This window comes from Phyllobates terribilis, unplaced genomic scaffold (assembly GCF_046119375.1).
Source record: "Phyllobates terribilis strain yellow unplaced genomic scaffold, ASM4611937v1 Scaffold_2__4_contigs__length_985480577, whole genome shotgun sequence".
In the NCBI taxonomy this organism is placed as follows: domain Eukaryota; kingdom Metazoa; phylum Chordata; class Amphibia; order Anura; family Dendrobatidae; genus Phyllobates; species Phyllobates terribilis.
The window spans coordinates 411,960,761-411,979,832 of record NW_027362762.1 but is presented as its reverse complement, the minus strand read 5'-3'; the positions used below and the strand labels follow the sequence as shown (position 1 = coordinate 411,979,832).

Genomic DNA, 19,072 nt, shown 5'->3' with positions numbered 1-19,072 from the left:
AATGGAAATAAAGAAGAACTCTAATTGACTTGCTAATTTAGAGTTACTTAAGCCAATTTGAAAGTTTAGCACCCCACTGACAGCAGGAACGTTCTGCCTAAAATTACAGAATATTCCAAACGTTTGCAGTAAGACAGTGGTAGATGCACAGTGCAAACACAATGCCAAGTGGGACTTTGTTCTTAAAAGACACACGTGGCTCTCATCAAGGCCGACTGACACCTGGGCTCATTGAGAGCTGTAGTTTATTATATTCTGAAGCCAGCCATGCATAGAATGATCTTTTATACAATAGGAGTAGCAAAAGTAAAAATTCAAAAGCGCAAGTATGTGACAGAAGCATATTAAAATATTTAATGAAAAACTTATGCATGAAGTAATAGAGTAAATCCATTTTTTATGAGACAACCCTTTTAAAGTCCACGAAAACTTACAAAGACGGCTGTGTGTCCAGCGATCATTCACTATATGGACAAGAGCATTGGACCCAGTGATGCGTCACCAACTATGCTGTGTTTTGCTTTTTCAATGATAGAAGAAAAAAAAAATCTGTTTTATCGGCAGATTATTAGTGCAGGACTAGGTGTCTTGGGCCTCCTAGTCAACTGCCTTGTGTAACCACACCCCCAACAATGATTTGCAGCTTTTTGTCAATATACAGTATACACAGAAAGCTGCTGTGGATGGTGTCAGGGGCGTAGAAATCATGGAGCCCCACAGCAAAAGTTCTAATTGGGCCCCCTCCAAAAAAAAAAAAAAGTTAAATAATTGTCAGGGTCACAGAAGAGGAGACCTCACAACTTTCCAGCCTTTACATAGTAGTTTTTCTTCTGTTGAAGTCCTAGATTCTTTTTTCATTGTCCCCATAAAGTATGATGCCAACAAAAGTGTCCCCCAAACACAGAATAATAACCCCATGGTGAATTCCTCCACAGTATAATGGCCCGCACATAGCGCTCCAAATATTACAATGGCCCTACATAGCCTTCCACATAGTATAATGGGCACCCATAATCCTCCATATAGTATAATGCACTCCCCATGGGCCTCTGTACAATATAATGCACTCCCCATGGTTCTCCGTACAATATAATGCACGCCTCATGGTCCTCCATACAATATAATACACTCCCCATGGTCCTCCATACAATATAATGGACCCCACATAGTCCCCCATACAATATAATGGTCCCCACATAGTCCGCCATACAATATAATGGACCCCACATAGTCCCCCATACAATATAATGGACCCCACATAGTCCCCCATACAATATTATGGCCACCAGTCACGGATTTGAAAAAAAAAAAAAACACAATACTCGACTCTCCTCGTTCCACCCGATTGTCCGGTCTCCTGTCCGTGTGGTGTGAAGCGCCGCACATCTCAGAACAGCAGGCGCACTGTAGTGACATCATCGTGCCTGCTGCTCTGACACGTCAGGAGCCGAGGCAGAATGATGGGGGTGAAAGCTGACGCTCCCTTCTCAATCATCACTGGTCGCGCTAACGGGTGGAGGGGAGGCTGGCAGCGAGCCCCGACACCGCCCCAGTTCCCGGCTCACGGGCCCCATAGCAGTCGCGTGGCCTGCCGGCATTGGCTGTACGCCACTTGGTGGTGTTATATAGAGCTCAGCATTCGGAAGTATGCTAAATCTGAAGCAGAGAAAACAGTGATTTTATCAAATGACAGCATGCAGACCAGCAAGTGGCACATTGTTGAAATCAGGGTCTCTAATCCTACATCATGCTGCTCTTAGATTACATAGCAAAAACCTGGTGAAAGTTTCTTTTTCAGTCCAGAATCTTTCAGGCTCAATATTTTACATGCAATACTAGGTGTGTAGCACTTCTATTAAATCACGGAGCAGCATAAAAACGTTTTACTTTGAGGTTCGTGGTGCATCAGGGTACAAGATCACAGCCTAGTTTTTATCATCTACTCTAACCAATGAGAAATATATGTGCTCTCTGAATGCCCCCATAACTGGACCCATTACGTAGACGTTAACTGGCATCAGAATCAGAGATTTTCGGTCTATGTAGCAGCCTGTACTATAGGCATATGCGGCATGTGTGTACTCTGCAAATCACAAACTTTTGTGTTGTGCATCTAAGGATTTTTTGTGTGACATTTTCAGCCACAAATGTGCTTTGTATGTAAGGCTTTAAAAACATTACACTTTAATGAAAAAGTGGATAATTATAGGTGACATGTTCACTATTTGCCAGAGGGAACAGTGATACGATACGCTTTCATTATATTTCAGAATTCAGATTCTTTTTGCATTTTTCAAAAATTGTTTGTTTGATATTGTCCTGACCATAAGGGTTAATGAGAATTCTTTACTACTCAACTTTGTCTTAAAAAAGGGAATAAAAAATGAATGACTTCCAAGTACATGTATATTTCTAAAACTATACAGCACAACAATATGACGAAATAATAAATGAGTGAAAAGCATAATTGTCAGCAGTTATAAAAGATACAGCCGCCTAATGTCTGCAGCACAAGTACACATTTCTTTTTATGTTAAATCTAATACCAGACAGATTAACAGAAGAGGGCGATCCGAACATCTGGTCTATTTAGAGTTTGCTCCTTAATTAGGAAATTGCTTTAAAATTCAGCCATATAACTATGGTTATACACAAAGATGCCAAGATGAGCAAGAAAACAGCTACTGTTATAAGCACTTACATTTGTGTCAAGTACCACACTGTTAAAAAAAATTCCACATTTTACCTTTTCTGCCAAAGCCGTCAAGCTGTCAAGAAACCTTTGCCAAAAATCCTTAAAGAGTGGGCGATCAATTTTCTTAAGGCTGTCCTTAGTACTTGCATCCACACTCACATACAACTGTGTGACTGGCTCCAGAGACCTGACAACAATGGTGAAAATCAATATTACGACAAATATACAATATGCACAATTAAAGAAAAAGTAACTATGTAATTTATTACTGAATAATATATTATATACTGTGAGGTTAATCCTTAAATCCTCTTCAGCACAGGACAGACTACACAGAAAGAAAAAACATGCACGATCCATACAGAAAGAGGATTAAGGGTTGACCCTCTCAGACACAAAGTTTGAGAAGGCACGGGGGCCATAGTATATCTTATGATTCAAGGAGGAACAGAAAGGTGTCGACAAGATTTGAGAATGGAGGCACACTTCAGCCATAGAAGACAAAAGAGGTATGGGAGCCTGAAAAGACTTGTTAACGGGAATCTGTCAGCAGGTTTTTGCTTTGTAATCTGACAGCAGCCTGATTTATGGGGCAGAGACCCTGATTCTAGCAATGTATCATTTAGTTTACCGAGCGCAGCAGTTGTGGTAGAATCACAATTTTATATGCTGCAGATGAGCAGAGTTCAGAATGCCGACCAGGGTATAACCCCATTCACACCATCGATTACAGTGTACATAGAAAGCTACCAAAGTAATAGAAAGCTGCTAAAGCAGTGGTGAGAGCATGGATGGACCAAAAGGAACAAGACACCAAGTCCTCTAGTGATCATCTCCTGCTCACAAAACACGGATTTTATCGAAACCGAACAACACAGTCTAGTAAGTGACATCGCTGGAAACAGGGTCTCTGCCCCTACATCATGCTGCTCTCAGATTGCATTGCAAACGCCTGCTGACAGATTCCTTTTAAAAGCGTGAATTAGCTGACAAGTTCCATTTAAAGGCTACAAGTGGTGGACACGAGGGTGGTCCATGCTTTCTATTTCAGTCAGTACGCAGCTAGCGCATCCACGCCTGTAGCTGGGCCGTGCTAAACGTATCTAACTGCAGTCCTATCTGTGCTCCTGTTGTTGGGAGCCCGAGCTAGCGGGAAAGAGAGCAGCACCTGTTCAGCCAGCTCAACATCGCACAGCTCCCAAAAAGCACAAGATGACTCTGCCTTGGGGAGGCAAAGAGGGGGCGACATTGAAACCAATTTTACAGTTATTCAGATTAGTCGCCAGCCCTACACTCCCTGACAGAAGTTATGTCGCTTATCCATGTTATGTAAATAAAAGCTTATAACCTGACGTTAAATTCATCCATTGGTTTTAGAAATTACTCTTGAAAGCTGAAACCCTCCCAAATTTGGTTTAGGTTAAGAAAATAAATTGTCATCACTGCTGAAATATTGATCATTGAATGAACACAGAATGGTCAGATTTTGGCAAGACAGAAGTTTTGTCGCCCACAGAAAGTAATGTGATATCCCAACAAATAATTATCTTAAAATACAAATATGTGGCATAACATTGGTGAATGAAGTTGTGGTGCTATTAGTCATATTTAATATTTTGTGTGACTTCCATGAGCTTGAAGGACTGCATCCATGCGGTTCAACAATGATCCATACAATTTATTAATGAAGTCATCATTAATAGCAAAGAATGCAGTCTTACATGCCTCCCAGAGGTCATCTAGATTCTTTGGTTTTGTCTTCCAAGCTTCCGCTTTCATCCTGCCCCAAACATGCTCAATGATGTTCATGTCTGGTGACTGAGCTGGCCAGTCCTTGAGCACCTTGATCTTTTTTTGCCTGGAGGGACTTTGTTGTAGAGATGGATGTATGAGATGGAGCACCATCCTGCTGCACAATTTGACCCCTTTTATGATTTGGAATGTAAGAGGTAGCTAATACTTCTTGATATTTTAGGCTATTGATATTGCCTTCCACCTTGCATATGTTTCGCACACCCCCATACTGAATGTAACCCCAGAACATGATCTTTCCACCACCAAATGTAACTGTTTTCTGGGTGTATTTTGGATCCATACGGGCTCCAGTAGGTCTCCTGCAGTATTTGCGGCGGCTGTGGTGTAATTCTACTGAAGATTCATCAGAGAAATCCACCTTCTGCCACTTTTCCAGCGTCCATCTGTTTAGCAGGCTGTGGGACTTTGCAAATGCCACATGTTTTTTTATTTGCCTTTTGTTTAGTGCTGGCTTCTGGGCACTGATTCGACCATGGAGGCCATTTCGAGACAGAATCCTACAAACTGTTCTAGTTGACACAGGGACTTGAGGTGACTAGGCCTGTTGGAGCTCTGCTGCAGTGGAAGAGGGGCTTGCTTTGGATTTTCTAACCAACAAACGTTCCTCCTGAGCAGTTGTCTTGCGGGGTCTGCCGGACCTGGGCTTGTCAAACACATCTCCAGTCTCTTCAAATCTTTTTTTAATTCTTTGTACTTGACGCTGAGACACATTAAAGGTGCCAGCCACCTCTGCAGTGGATTTGGTCTTCAGCCTCTTGATAATCAAGGCTTTGGTCGCAGGGTGGATTTTTGGCATGTTGTCAGAGCTCAAGTTGCAGTTCAAGTGAAGGTCTGGGGTGCTGGGTTTCTTTTTATACACACCCACTAATTAACCGATCATTTACGGAGCACTGGTGAGGATGTAAACTAGGATTGGGTGCATTATATGACCAGGCGACAAAACTTCTGTCTTGCCAAAATCTGACCATTCTGTGTTCATTAAATGATCAATATTTCAGCATTGATGCCAATTTATTTTCTTAACCTAAACCAAATTTGGGAGGGTTTCAACTTTCAAAAGAGTAATTTATAAAACCAATGGATGAATTTAACGTCAGGTTATAAGCTTTTATTTACATAAACATGGATAAGCGACATAACTTCTGTCAGGGAGTGTACATTGTACCTCATTTATGGATACCCATCTTTATGTATTCACTGAAACAAAAATGTTAGTCCTCCACACTACATATCCAATACATTTCTCAGCACTACATTACCAGAAGAGTAACATTAAAAAAATTAATAAAATAAAAATGATCTTACTCAGATCAATAAGTCCTCACAGAAAGAAATTCTATGTCTGAAAGGAGCGTAACACAGCAAATAGTCGATTAGGATACAAAATGCATGCAGAAATCACACACAGATTTGATTCGCCCTGTCAGCATAACTGTAATAAGGAATGAAACATTTAATGGAGGAAAGATTAACACAAATATGTCTGAAATTCATCTCGAAAGCTCAAAGCAATCTGGAGGGTAATAAAGGGCAGTTTTCAAATAATTCAATATTTTGTTGCTATACAGTTTACTTTTGATCTTCACATAGAAGGGGATGTTTTATTAACTGGATTTGCGTAAATGTACAACATTACAAGAAAGCCTTTAATTCAGTGTTAAAGACATTCAAATTCAGGACGTAGCCCGGAAAATGTTCTTATTAAAGAATTTAAGTAAAAAAAAGATGAGACTGGTACATAAAACACACAAATAACTGGGTTAGTGCAACACCAAATTAATACCTTTTTACTGACGTGAGGATAAAAGATTAGTGCCCCCTATGGGCAAAAATGCTGAACGTTTTGCTGACATCCCACTGCATCAGCCACAGTCAGTGCAAGCGCAAATAGTGGCCATTTAATCCCATAGATGCCATTGTTAATAGGGACAGCAGCATCTACATGGTTAACAGAGAGGGGGCTCATTCCTCAACCCCATCAGCACCCTGTGATAGCAATCATGTGGTCCTGATGGTTTGAAAGGCAACCAAGGCCAAGTAATAGCCTTGAGTCTGGCCAGCTATGCTGGTCTGTTGAATGGTTAGCAATACTGTAAATGAAAAATTAACATTTTTTTTTACACTAGTTATTCCACTTTTCTTTAAATACTGTGAAATCACCTGAAGGATTAAACTTGTTGATTAAAGTTTTGACAATTTTGAAGGGTGCTTTTTTTATGAATGGTACCAGTCTTGGGGGGAAGGGGAGTGGTTCTGCTACACAAGTAGTCAAAATTGTTGGTACCCCTCGTTTAATCAAGCAGGGTTGAAAAGCAATGACTGACTTTCATTTGTTCATTTTCATAGATTTTTAATTTATTATTACTTTTGTCAGATTCAAGTTATTTCTGTGACCATTGTGGGTTTTTCTTTCATTAAACGAGGGGTACCAACAATTTTGACCACATGTGTATATGGGCAAGCGGGTCATAGGGAGTTGAATAAAAAGATACCTTGATATCCACGATCCAATGTCTTATTCTAGAGTAAAACATGTTTTTCTTCTGTGTAAATGAGCTGTTAAGGATTATGGGCCGGATACTGACCTGCATGACAATCAGCTAACCAGACGTTATTACAAATAAAAGGGGGCATTACCAGTGTGATGTGTGATAGCCCCTCTCCGCTCTCACTGCAGAGCTGTGTGTGATTATACCTGACACATCAGCAGGTTCCTCTCAGCTTCAGCTTCCAGCTCACAGGCAGACAGGGTTGCATACAGCAGAGTTGTGAGAGCTGCAGCTGCTAAAGTGTTTATTATGAGACAAAGCTCAGTTCTCCTGTTTTTTGTTCGTTACATGTCTCACACGGATAACATCCCCTTTTCTTTAAAAGGAACCTGTCACCAAATTTGTCACATATCAGCTTAAAATATCAACTTATTCAGCGCCTGCGCTTCTTTCCCCAAATCCTTATGTAACGCCCTGACTCCTCCTGCATACCATCGAAAAACCTTTTAATTTCTCCCATGCTGTATTTTAATCGGATCCGTCCGGTCTGATGGGCATGACTTCGGACTCTCCACTCCTCCCCCCGGCTGCTGCTCGCCGTCCTTGGACATTAATGACACCGTCTGCGTCATCCTCATCGCCGTGATAAATCTTGCACCTGCGTAGACAAATCACGTCTCGTGCCTGTGCAGCATGCTTTGCCCAACTACAAGCAAAGCCGAAAAACACAAGTGCGCATGTGCTAGCATGGCGTACCAGAAGGATTTCACGGCCATTGCTGTGCGCATGCGCACTTCTGTTTTACGGCTTTGCCCGTAGTCGGGCAAAGCATACTGCGCATGTGCAAGGCGCGATTTGTCTGCACAGGTGCAAGATTTCTCACGGCGATGAGGATGAAGCAGGAGTCGTCATCAACGACAAGGACGGCGAGCAGCAACTGGGGGAGGAGTGGAGAGTCCGAAGCCACGGCCATCGGACCGGACGGACCGGATTAGAATACAACGCGGGAGAAATTAAAAAGGTTTTTCGGGGGTATACAGGGGGGAGTCAGGATGGGGGTTACATAAGGATTTGGGGAAAGCAGCGCAAACGCAGAATAAGTTGATATTTTAAGCTGATATGTGACAAATTTAGTGACAGGTTCCCTTTAAAATAAGCTCTGGAGACAGATTCTCATGCAAATCAGTGTCCTGCCCATAGTCCTGAACAGCTCATTCACATAAAAAAAAAAAAAATGATCTCTCTGAAATAAGACATCGGATTACAGATATCAAGGAATCATTCCTTTGACCTACAGATTCCTTTAACCTACATGCTCATATAAACTGCTACGGTGAGATTATCCTACTGAACGATTCCCTTTAAAGCTGACCATAGACAAATAGCAGTTAGCCTAACAATTTTAACTTGGGAATATAGCTAACACATTGGTCTGTACATGATGCCATTTTAGGGTAGAATGACAACATACTATTCCAAAATCCATTACTGCACATAAAATAGACATCATGTAAATCCAGAATTAGAACATCTCAATACCTTATTTCTTCTGGGAATTGTGCATTTGTAACTAAAAAACTAGAGATTTCCTTGTGATGAAGTAATTTTAGAAATCTGTTGATCTCAGGATACATTATTGGTTCCCCTACTAAAGACAATGCACAGTGCTTGATGGCCATGCCTTCCTCAAATCGATCAGCCTTCACACCGGGTACCCCTGCAAGAAAGAAGAGACTATTAGCAAAGCAAACAACTTATTATTCTATAATTAATGTCAGCCTTCCTGTTTTTATCTACTGTAGGAAATTAGCTTTCCTACAGAGGGAAGAAATCAATCTATTGTCTAATACAACTTCTAGGTACACTGAAAGCCAATGTCCAAAACGCCTCAAACATGACTGGGTTCATCAGCCATCTGACACCTATCAGTTCAGGGCTGGTTGACAGAGTTATATGTAGCACATAGGGCTACCAGTTCTTGTGGAGATCAGGCTAGTACATAATATGTAATACACTGGGTTCGCTAAAAAAAAAAAATAAAATAAAATAAAATTTAGACCCTCTCCACAGAAAACCTTCCTCAACAAAAACTTTATAGGTGAACTATTGTGCCCATTATGCTTCATTGTGTTCATGTACACCAAATATTTGGCATAATGTCCACCATAGGACTGATGAATCATAAATTGGGTCAAGCATAAAGGAGTGACACAGATCCATACTCTATTGCAAAAGCAAGTAAGACAAGCACTAGTTAGTTATTGGTTTTGCTTTTTTTTTTTTTTTTTCAACAAAATCCCTGTTTATATCCAGGAGTATAAGCCAAGCATTGGAATCCTCCCTGCCATGTGAGCACTATAGAGACCCCAATATTTAGAAGTTGTGATTAGCCAAGTTCCAGCTCCTGCAGCTGATTGACCACATTTTTCCCTTGCACTGTATAGATAGAAAGTAGTCAATCAAAGCGAGAGAAATCGTAGCTTCCAAGACTTAAAGGATGTTTTCTCATCTTCATTAAGGTGTACAGCTGCAAAGTGCTTTAAAAAACAGAGGGATTTTTAATTCTATGGTGTACAGCTAGTGCCTGGGTTACCGGCCACTCTGCAGTCTGAGTGGCCAGTGACCTAGACAAGCAGTGTGCGCTGCTTTAAAGCTCTATCCTTCAGGGCCTGCTCATGCCGCTGTGAAGCTGGCCGGATCGCTGGAGCTTCAGTACCACTGTGTTTCTCTCATGCTGCCTAGACAAAAAGGGTCTGTGCTTATAGCAGTTCGGACTTGTGGCGTGATCGTACTACTGATCCAAAAAGTCAAATCTTCAGGAGCGAACTGCCCCAGCAGCAAAGAAGAAGCCAGGAGACAGAGGAGCAGTTCGCTCTTGAGGAAAGAAGATAGGGCAAACCCTTTAAATCAGTTTTTTATGGAGTGTTAATAATGGATTTTAAAAAGAATTCGATCTTGAAATGTGGCATTATAAAAACTTTGACTTGCTCTAAGCTTTATATGCAGCAGAGCTTACCAAGTAAACATATTTATCGTCTAGCAAACACACAGACACAATAACCTACGGGTTTGGCATATTTAAAGGTACTACATTTACTCAACAGACGTTTATAAACCACCAGTATTAATTTCTCTTCTTGGTCATCTCTAGTCTGATATGAATGGTGGGGAAAAGTACGGTATAGTCTGTGGACAGCTGATTAATTTATCTAGAAGTGGTCGGAGGACTGGTCTTTATTTACCCTTTATATTATTCACTTTTGACTATTTAAAATAAATAAATAAATGTGTGAACAAACTTCAGATTAAGAGTAATGGCTCTGAAATAAAGAAGCCAAAGTCAATAAAGATCTTTTACTGTACTGCTCTGTGACAAATTCAATCTTTAATGCCTTAGAAAAAAAAAAGATTGAAATGAAACAGTACCTAAAGAGTAAGCATGGAATTAGCGTACTTCAGAAATCAATAGTACACGTGAAAATAAGCAACTTTGTAAAACATCTCAGAGAAATCGGCTGCTTTCTCCTCCTGAACTGATCATTCATTCTCAAAATTCTCACTTCACAGGTAAAATCTGTATTCAGTGAATACAGATGTTCTCATTACAGAGACAGGAGGAGATGACAGTTGGTGCTTACAGGTTCTATGGAGACCTGTGGTTTCAGGAGTTCTTGCAGCAGAATGCCTGTGTCTACCTCCAACACCTCCTCCTATCTCGCCCATAGAATTTTAAAAGCACCAACTGTCATCTCCTAGCTCAGTAATGGGAAAATTTGTGTTCACGGAACACAGATTTTACCAGTGAATTGAGAATGAAAGATCAGTCCAAAAAGTGAAGGAAGCGGATTTCTCTGGTGATATATCAAAGTTGATTATTTATATGCACACTGTTGATTTACAAAATAAAAATTAACATGACGATTACTCCTTAACCATGGCAATTCAATTTCTGCTGTATTAGATTAAATAATAGAAATAAAGGAAATGAAAAATGATAAATATGTATATTAATTTATTACACAGTTGACGTCTGGTTTGTAGGACGTCTAAGGTCGGCTTCAGACATTTGTGCAAATCGAGCTGTGTACAGATTGGCCGCAGGTCTCCTGACCCGAGCGTGACAGCTTCATATATGTCTATGAGAGAGTAAAGCTCATGTTGGGAGAGCCACGGCCAGTCTGAGTACTATGGTCCATGCTCAGACCGAATTGCATGAATGTTTAAAGGTGCCTGAAGACAAGATGGTTATTTTAAAAAGAAGGTCAAGGCAAACAGTAGGTAGCCATAGTGCTTAGATAGCCAAACATCCATTCATCAAGTGAACAGTCCGTTCTTGAAGTCAGATGTCAGAAAAATCAGTAGGCGCAAGGATCTAAGCAATTTTGACAAAGGCCTAATTGTGGTGGCAAGATGACAGGGTCAGAACATCTCCAAAGTCTCAGGTGTTGTGGGGTATTCATAGTATGTAGTGGTTAGTACTAGTGTTGAGCGAATATGTCTCATTAACCATTTCGGCGAGCATGCTCGGGTGCTCGCCGAGTATTTTGGCGTGCTTGGCACTTTCTTTACGTGGCTGCAAGTGTCACAGCAGTTAGACAGCTGTGACACATGCAGGGATTGCCTGTCAAACAGCCGTAACACTTGCAGCTGCAGCGACAGTAAAAGAAATGCCGAGCACGCCAAAATACTCGGTGAGCACCCGAGCATACGCGCCAAAATGGATAATGAGGCATACTCGCTCAACACTAGTTAGTACCTATCCAAAGTGGTCAGTCCAAGAAAGAACAATCAGTGACGAGATCACGGACACCCAAGGCACGATGAGGATTAAGGACAAGTCCATCACATCCAATTCACAAACACTGTAGCACAAATTGGGTAAAAAAAATAATGCTGGCTAAGAGAATGGTACCCTACCCCACAGTTCATTGCAGCTTGTTGTGCATAAGCTTGCACAGCTGTCACCAAGCTCACCCCTGACCACTATTAATAACACCTACAATGGGTAGGATAACATCACAACTGGACCATGGAGCAATAGAAGATGAGATGTTGAGATGAATCAGGATTTCTTTTCAATCATGAGGATGGGCAAGTGAGCATGAGAAAGGTATGCCCCCCCTCGCTTTGTACCACTGGAATAAGGCAAGCTGGCAGAGTGTGTGATGCTTTGGCACAGCTCTGCTGGGAAATCAGCATTCACGTGGATATTACCAATTACCTAAACATTATTGCAGACATGTACTCTTATTTTAGGCTAAGTGCAGACAACCGTGTATTCTCCCATTCGGTTGATTATGCAAATTACACTCTGATGAAACTCTGATCCCAGTGTGAGTACAGTGTGATTTTCTCGGATGAGGAGAAGATGGAGAAAAAAATTTCTCCATTTTAACCACTCCGTGGAAATCGGACTGAATTCAGATATCAGAGTGCAGTCCAATTGTTTTCACGGACTCCATTTGCATGGCCAAGTGCAACCCGATGGATCAAACTCAGGCATGCAGAAATTTTTTTTTGAGGCTCAGTCTGAGGAAAACATCTGACATGTGCACGGCCTCATAGAATACTATCTGAGTGTGATACAATGTTTTATGAGATCGTACCTGGACCATAAATAGGGCCATGTGCACGAGCCCTTATACAAGTGGTAATCCCAAATGGCAAGACAAGGTGTCCTGCCACACTGCAAAAATAACTTTTTCTGTACATGTGCACACACACAGAGGATAACATTGGAAGTCCCATATTACATAGTTACATAGTTTATAAGGCCGAAAAAAGACAAGCGTCCATCCAGTTCAGCCTATTAAATATTTTTCAACTTCATGTGTTTTTAAAGTGAATGTGTCTGCAGACTTTTGCTATGTAATCTGAGGACAGCATGAGGTAGGGGTTAAAACACAGATTTCAACGATGTGTCGCAAGTGAGGCTGCGTGCCGTTTTCTTACAGTGAAGGTTTTATCACTTGGTGATTATCAGTGTCCAGACCACAGCAGCACATGTATGCTAGCCTAACTCTGCCCTCCCCAACCCCGTGATAAGCAGCTCACTGTCAATAGACAATGTACATATAGAGTCTGGTGTGGGCAGGGTTAGGTGTCTCATCTTTGCTATTACCAAGTCTAAGAATTTTGTGTCAGAACGGCTGCACCCAATAATCTAAGTGATCTATCGTTAGATTCAGAGTGTCTTTGCCTATATCAGGCTGCTCTCAGATTAGGTAGCAAAAAACTTAATGACAGATTCCCTTTAAAAGGGCACCGGTCACATTTGTAATCTGCCAGCATCATATTATAAAGCCTAAGGAGTGGCGCACACTGAAATATAGTTCAATGCGAGGTAATTCATTCAGTTAAATCCCTGTTCTTCCAAAGATTTAGAGCTCAGTGGGCAGTCCCAAACAGTGATCAACTGATATTTCTAACTGCCATCCCATATGATTTTTCATACAGTCACTGTTTTACACAACCCACGGGACTCATCAGCATATAATGTCTAGGGATTAAAATGTATAAAACACAGGTTCAATCTTCAACATAACTGTATTAACCTGCTGAGCTCCTCCTTCTCTACTGCATCCTACAGTACATGTAATTGTACTACATTTACAAGGAGACAAGACCGCATTCAATTGAAAACTATCACCAAGGATTGTAACCCTTCTCTTTGAAGATATACTGTATATCAATGACAAGGGAGCTGGTACTGAGCAAATGGCAGAATAGACAACCTACACATGTTCCGTAATGTAGGGACTAGTCCAGCCCCTGAAACGGACACCACTTTGTTTCAATATGGGGAAAGAGGCTGCGCAAGTGACCGCAGCCTCTCCCCCCTGATGATGTCCCGTTTGAGTATCCCACCACGCACTGGGAATTCTCGAATGAAATGTCATCAAAAAGGAAGTAGGTAAAAAAAAAAATTAAAGCAGTTAGATAAATTAGCGAGAGAATGGTAGGGACTTTGAATTAGAATATATCTGAAAAGCTATTAGATTATTACAATAAATACTGGTAGATAAAAACATTTAGGATGAAAATCAATATTCATTTCGAACTACCTCTTTGAAAACAAAACAGAAAAGCAAAATACATTTAAGACGGCAGATTCCACTTACCCCATTGATTTTATTCTAATTTTAGTACCGCTTGTCAAAACTACAACATCCCATCGTTTAATTAGAGGAAACAGTTATAGCTGTATTAAAATTACCCTTGAAAATCCAGAAACCTCACTAATTGCAACTTATGAGACCCTCAAATCATTTAGTAATATTTCATATTATAAAATAACTGACACTAAATCCCAAATCTTAGGACTAAACATCTGAAACAAAAAATGACCTTCAAAAGTCCTTTCCTCTTGAATGAAAAGAATCTATTGCCTATTTAGGCACACAACGTACATCCTCCTGTAAGCTCCGGATAAACACAATGTCAAGCCTCTTATTATTAAATTACAAAAAGAGCTAGATAACTTAGTCAGGTAGGAACTTCCATAGGAATGGAAATATGGCATTACATAAAAGTCCTCTACTATTTACTTTCTCCAGAAAGAAGGATACAAAAATCCATCTTAATTACATTGCCAAATTACATATGTAAATAGGCACTTCAGAGAGGAAGAGGACTTGAGCTCTAGTGCCACTTATGGACTTTTAGTATTGCTACATCCAATATCGCCCTATTAATGAGTCTTGCCACATGACTTTGGGTATATATTTCTCACTCCTCTACTATGTGTGATCTATTCGGAAAACTGCATTGTACCTCCATGTTCCTTGCAATGCTCTGCAGCTAATCACTGGTATATATTTCTCACTCCTCTCCTATGTGTGATCTATTCTGAAAACTGCATTGTACCTCCATGTTCCTTGCAATGCTCTGCAGCTAATCACTGGTATATTTTTCTCACTCCTCTACGTTGTTTAAGGCTATGTGCACATGATGCAGAAATGCTCAGGATTTTTTCCTGAGCGTTTCTGCATCTCCCTGGCAGAAAAAAACGCATGCTGATTGTACATGAAGATTGTACATGCGTTTTCCAGCCAGGGACATGCGGAAATGGAGTGGTTACCCACTGACATTTCCGCATGCGGATTGACAAGCGCTTTCCAAGCGATTAGCATCACTTGGAAAGTGCTTGTGACAACTAGGTCACACTATATAAATCCATGCAAACAGCATGGATTTATATAGTGTGACCCGAGAGAGTGGTAAAAGACGGATTTTGGTAAGACCTTACCTGTAAAATCCTTTTCAGCGAAGGAAGGAAGGGAGACGCAGAATCATTACTAGTGGGGTAGGCGGAGCCCCACAGGATAGTTCACCTCAGATTTATAAAAAGGCCCCTCCAGCCTAGGCTCCTCCTACTCCCATGATTCTCCAGTCCGTACACAAGCTAAGGAAGAGCAGACAACACCAGCAGAACAACACAACCTCTTCTGAAAACTCAGAAAAAACTAGAGAACAGGTTATGCATATAACAGAAGAAACCAAACAGTCCCAGGCACTACTCACTGGACCTGACAACTGCGATGAGCTGGCAATGCTGGAACAGAGCCTTTGCGCGCCAACCCCAACCCAGATAACCGCCATCAGAGAGGGGTCGCGATGCATCTGAAAACAATAATGCACTTCTGCCATGGGAGGGTGCTGTGTCTCCCTTCCTTCCTTCGCTGAAAAGGATTTTACAGGTAAGGTCTTACCAAAATCCGTCTTTCAGCAGCAGAAGGAAAGGAAGGGAGACACAGAATCATTACTAGTGGGACGTCCAAAAGCAGTCCAGAACTTAAGGGTGGGAAACGGTGGCAGAATCGCCAACACCCCAACAACTTAGATAAACGCGCAACCAGCGCTAAACTCAAGTTAAAGAGATAACCTAAACCACCGCAGCCTGCAGGACCCTACGTCCTAGGGCCGCATCAGCGGAAGCACTGATGTCCACCTTATAAAATTTTGTAAAAGCGTGAAAGGAACTCCAGGTAGCTGCCCGGCAGAGTTGAGCTGCCGAGGCCCCTTGGTGAAAGGCCCACGACGACCCCACAGCTCTAGTGGAGTGAGCTCGAACCTTAATAGGGCAAGGCTCGCCTCTGAGCCGGTACGCCTCTAGGATAGCCGACCGTATCCACCGAGCTATAGTGTCTTTGGACGCCCGCTGACCACGCCAACGACCAGCAGGAATCACAAAAAGAGAGTCCGACTTCCGAAACCCTTGCGTGATTGAAAGATAAAACTTCAAAGCCCGCACTAAATCCAACGAGTGCAAGGCCCGCTCCTTTGAATTCCTCGGTTCTGGACAGAGTGAGGGCAACACGATGTCCTGATTAACATAGAAACGTGACACCACTTTAGGCAGAAAGTCACAACGGGTGCGAAGCACCACACGATCCGAGTGGAATTCCAGAAAAGGGGGCGAGCAAGAAAGTGCCGCCAATTCAGAAACCCTTCTCAAAGAGGTGACCGCCACCAGAAAGGCCACCTTCCGAGAAAGCAAAAAAGCGTAGCAGAATCCATAGGCTCAAAAGGTCTGTGTTGAAGAGCCTCCAAGACCAGATTAAGCCGCCAAGGAGCCACAAATTTCTTCCGAGGCGGAAACTGACGTGTTACCCCGTGAAAAAAGGAACGCACATCCCTGCGCGAGGCAATAGATTTCCAAAAAAAGCAAGGACAGAGCAGATACCTGACCCCGCAAGGTACTGACTGCCAGACGCTTGTCCAATCCATATTGCAGGAAAGCTAATAAGTTGGGAATGGAAAAAACCCTCGGGTTTCTTGAAGATCCAGAACACCACGAAAAGAAGGCCTCCCAAGTTTTGTGATAAACCCTAGTCGTAGCAGGCCCTCTGGTCGCTCGCAGAGTGGCAATGACTTCGGCTGAAAACCCTTGACGGGTCAAGATTTCGGTCTCAAGAGCCACGCCGTCAAACGAAGAGACTTCAGGTCCGGATGACAAATGGGTCCCTGGGTTAACAAGTCCGGGCGAAGAGGTAGTGGAAACGGAGGTGCTGCCAGAAGCGACACCAGCGTTGAAAACGCCCTCCTCGGCCAATCTGGCGCCACCAAAATTGCCGAGATTCGCTCGAGTTTGATCCGTCTGATCACCAGAGGTATTAAAGATACCTGTGGAAATACGTAGATCAGCTCGAACTGGTCCCACGGGGCTACCAAAGCATCCACCGCCACGGCCTCCGGGTCCTTGTACCTGGACATGAACGTCGGAATCCTGGCGTTCAGCCTGGATGCCATCAAATCCACTTGGGGAGTTCCACTACGGGAGCACAGCAGTGCAAACACTTCCGGATGAAGACTCCATTCTCCCGGATCCACTTGCTCGCGACTGAGAAAATCTGCTGTGATATTCCGCACTCCTGGAATGTGAATCGCGGAGATGACTGGAACCCTGGACTCTGCCCATAACACGATCCGAGAGACCTCCATCATGAGTCTGGAACTCCTCGTCCCGCCTTGATGGTTGATATATGCGACCGCTGTCGCATTGTCCGTCTGAACTCGGACTGGCAGACCGCTCAAAGGGACCGACCAATGGCGGAGGCAGAGAAAAATCGCCCTCAACTCCAGGATATTGATCGGCAGAGAAGACTCTTCTGATGACCAGACTCCCTGAATCCAGAGGACGTTCCAAACTCCCCCTCAGCCCTTCAGGCTGGCATCGGTGGTTATGACCGACCACCGTGGAAGGAGGAAATATATCCCCAGGGATAACACCTCCGGACGTAACCACCATCCGAGAGATGCGGGAGATAATGACACTGCGATCCAGCGAAGCCGGCGATCGTTCCCAACGGGTCAGAATGAGATCTTGGAGACCCCTGGAATGAAATTGAGCAAACGGTACCGCCTCCATTGTCGCCACCATCAGACCCAGAAGGCGCATACACCTTCGAAGGGACATTGCCGTCGTCGACCTCATGGCTTGAACCTGGTGACGAAGGTTCGCTTGTTTGTCCGGAGGCAGGGACACCACTGCCCGTACCGTGTCGAAATGCATTCCCAGGAACAGGATTGACTGTGACGGCTCCAGAGATGACTTCTTCCAATTGACCAGCCACCCGAAGTCTTCCAGGTGCTGAAGGGATAGATTGCGAGCTATCACCGCCTCCTCCGCTGTGGATGACACTATCAACAGGTCGTCCAGGTAGGGAAGAATCGTAACCCCTTGTCTTCGGAGAATCGCCATAAGTGTCGCCAGAATTTTTGTAAAAACCCTGGGCGCTGAGGCCAACCCGAACGGCAGGGCCACAAACTGATAATGGGTTTGACCTATGGCAAAACGCAGGAAGCGCTGGTGGGCCCTTCCAATGGGGACATGCAAATAGGCATCGCGGATGTAAATTGACACCAAAAAAATCATACTGTGACAGGGCCGCCACAACAGAGGAAAGAGATTCCATGCGGAACTTCCGGGTCCGGACATGAAGATTCAAATCTTTGAGATCCAGAATGGGGCGAAACTTGTCCTCCTTTTTGAGAACCACAAAGAGGTTGGAGTAAAACCCCCTTCCCCGGTCCTCCGGTGGAACCGTAACCACTACGCCGTTCTGCAGAAGAGAATCAACCTCCCGCAGCAGAGCAGCTGCCAGCTTGGGCTCGGACGGGATGCGAGACTGGCAAAACCTGTCTGGGGGTCGAGAGTGAAACTCTATGAAATAGCCTGCTGACATAATCCGCGTCACCCAGGCGTCCGATACGTGGGATGCCTAAGTCGACTCGAATTGGAGCAGACGACCCCCCACCCGGAAACCCTCGGGTGAGCACCTGGCGTCAGTCCGCCTTAGCGGGCTTTTTGTCAGCTTCCCCTTTGTCTTGACGGAAATTCTGTTTCCAGGGAGTACAGGATTTTTGAGAGGTCTTCTTTCCGGAAGACGAGGGACGACCAGACCCCCAAGAGGGCTGACCGAACCGTCCCCTGGGCCGAAAGGACCAACGACAACCACCAACACTAGACTTGCCAGACGTAGACGCCGCTGCTCTCCGCTGCGGCAAAGCCGTATCCTTTGCTTTGGCCTTAGCAATCAGCTCCGTGAGGTCAGAACCAAAAAGCTGACCG

At 43.3% G+C, this 19,072-nt stretch overlaps 1 protein-coding gene across 1 annotated transcript in view; it reads right to left on the bottom strand.

Annotated features, from left to right (window-relative positions):
* The window catches only part of LOC141212854 (S-adenosyl-L-methionine-dependent tRNA 4-demethylwyosine synthase TYW1-like), a 273,215-nt gene that overhangs the window by 145,820 nt on the left and 108,323 nt on the right, over positions 1-19,072 (bottom strand). Inside the window, exons 12-13 of the mRNA XM_073665131.1 lie at positions 8,539-8,716; positions 2,747-2,882 (exon numbers count right to left, since the gene is read on the bottom strand). Coding sequence (XP_073521232.1) covers positions 2,747-2,882; positions 8,539-8,716 — 314 coding nt within the window. The remainder of the gene's footprint in view (positions 1-2,746; positions 2,883-8,538; positions 8,717-19,072) is intronic.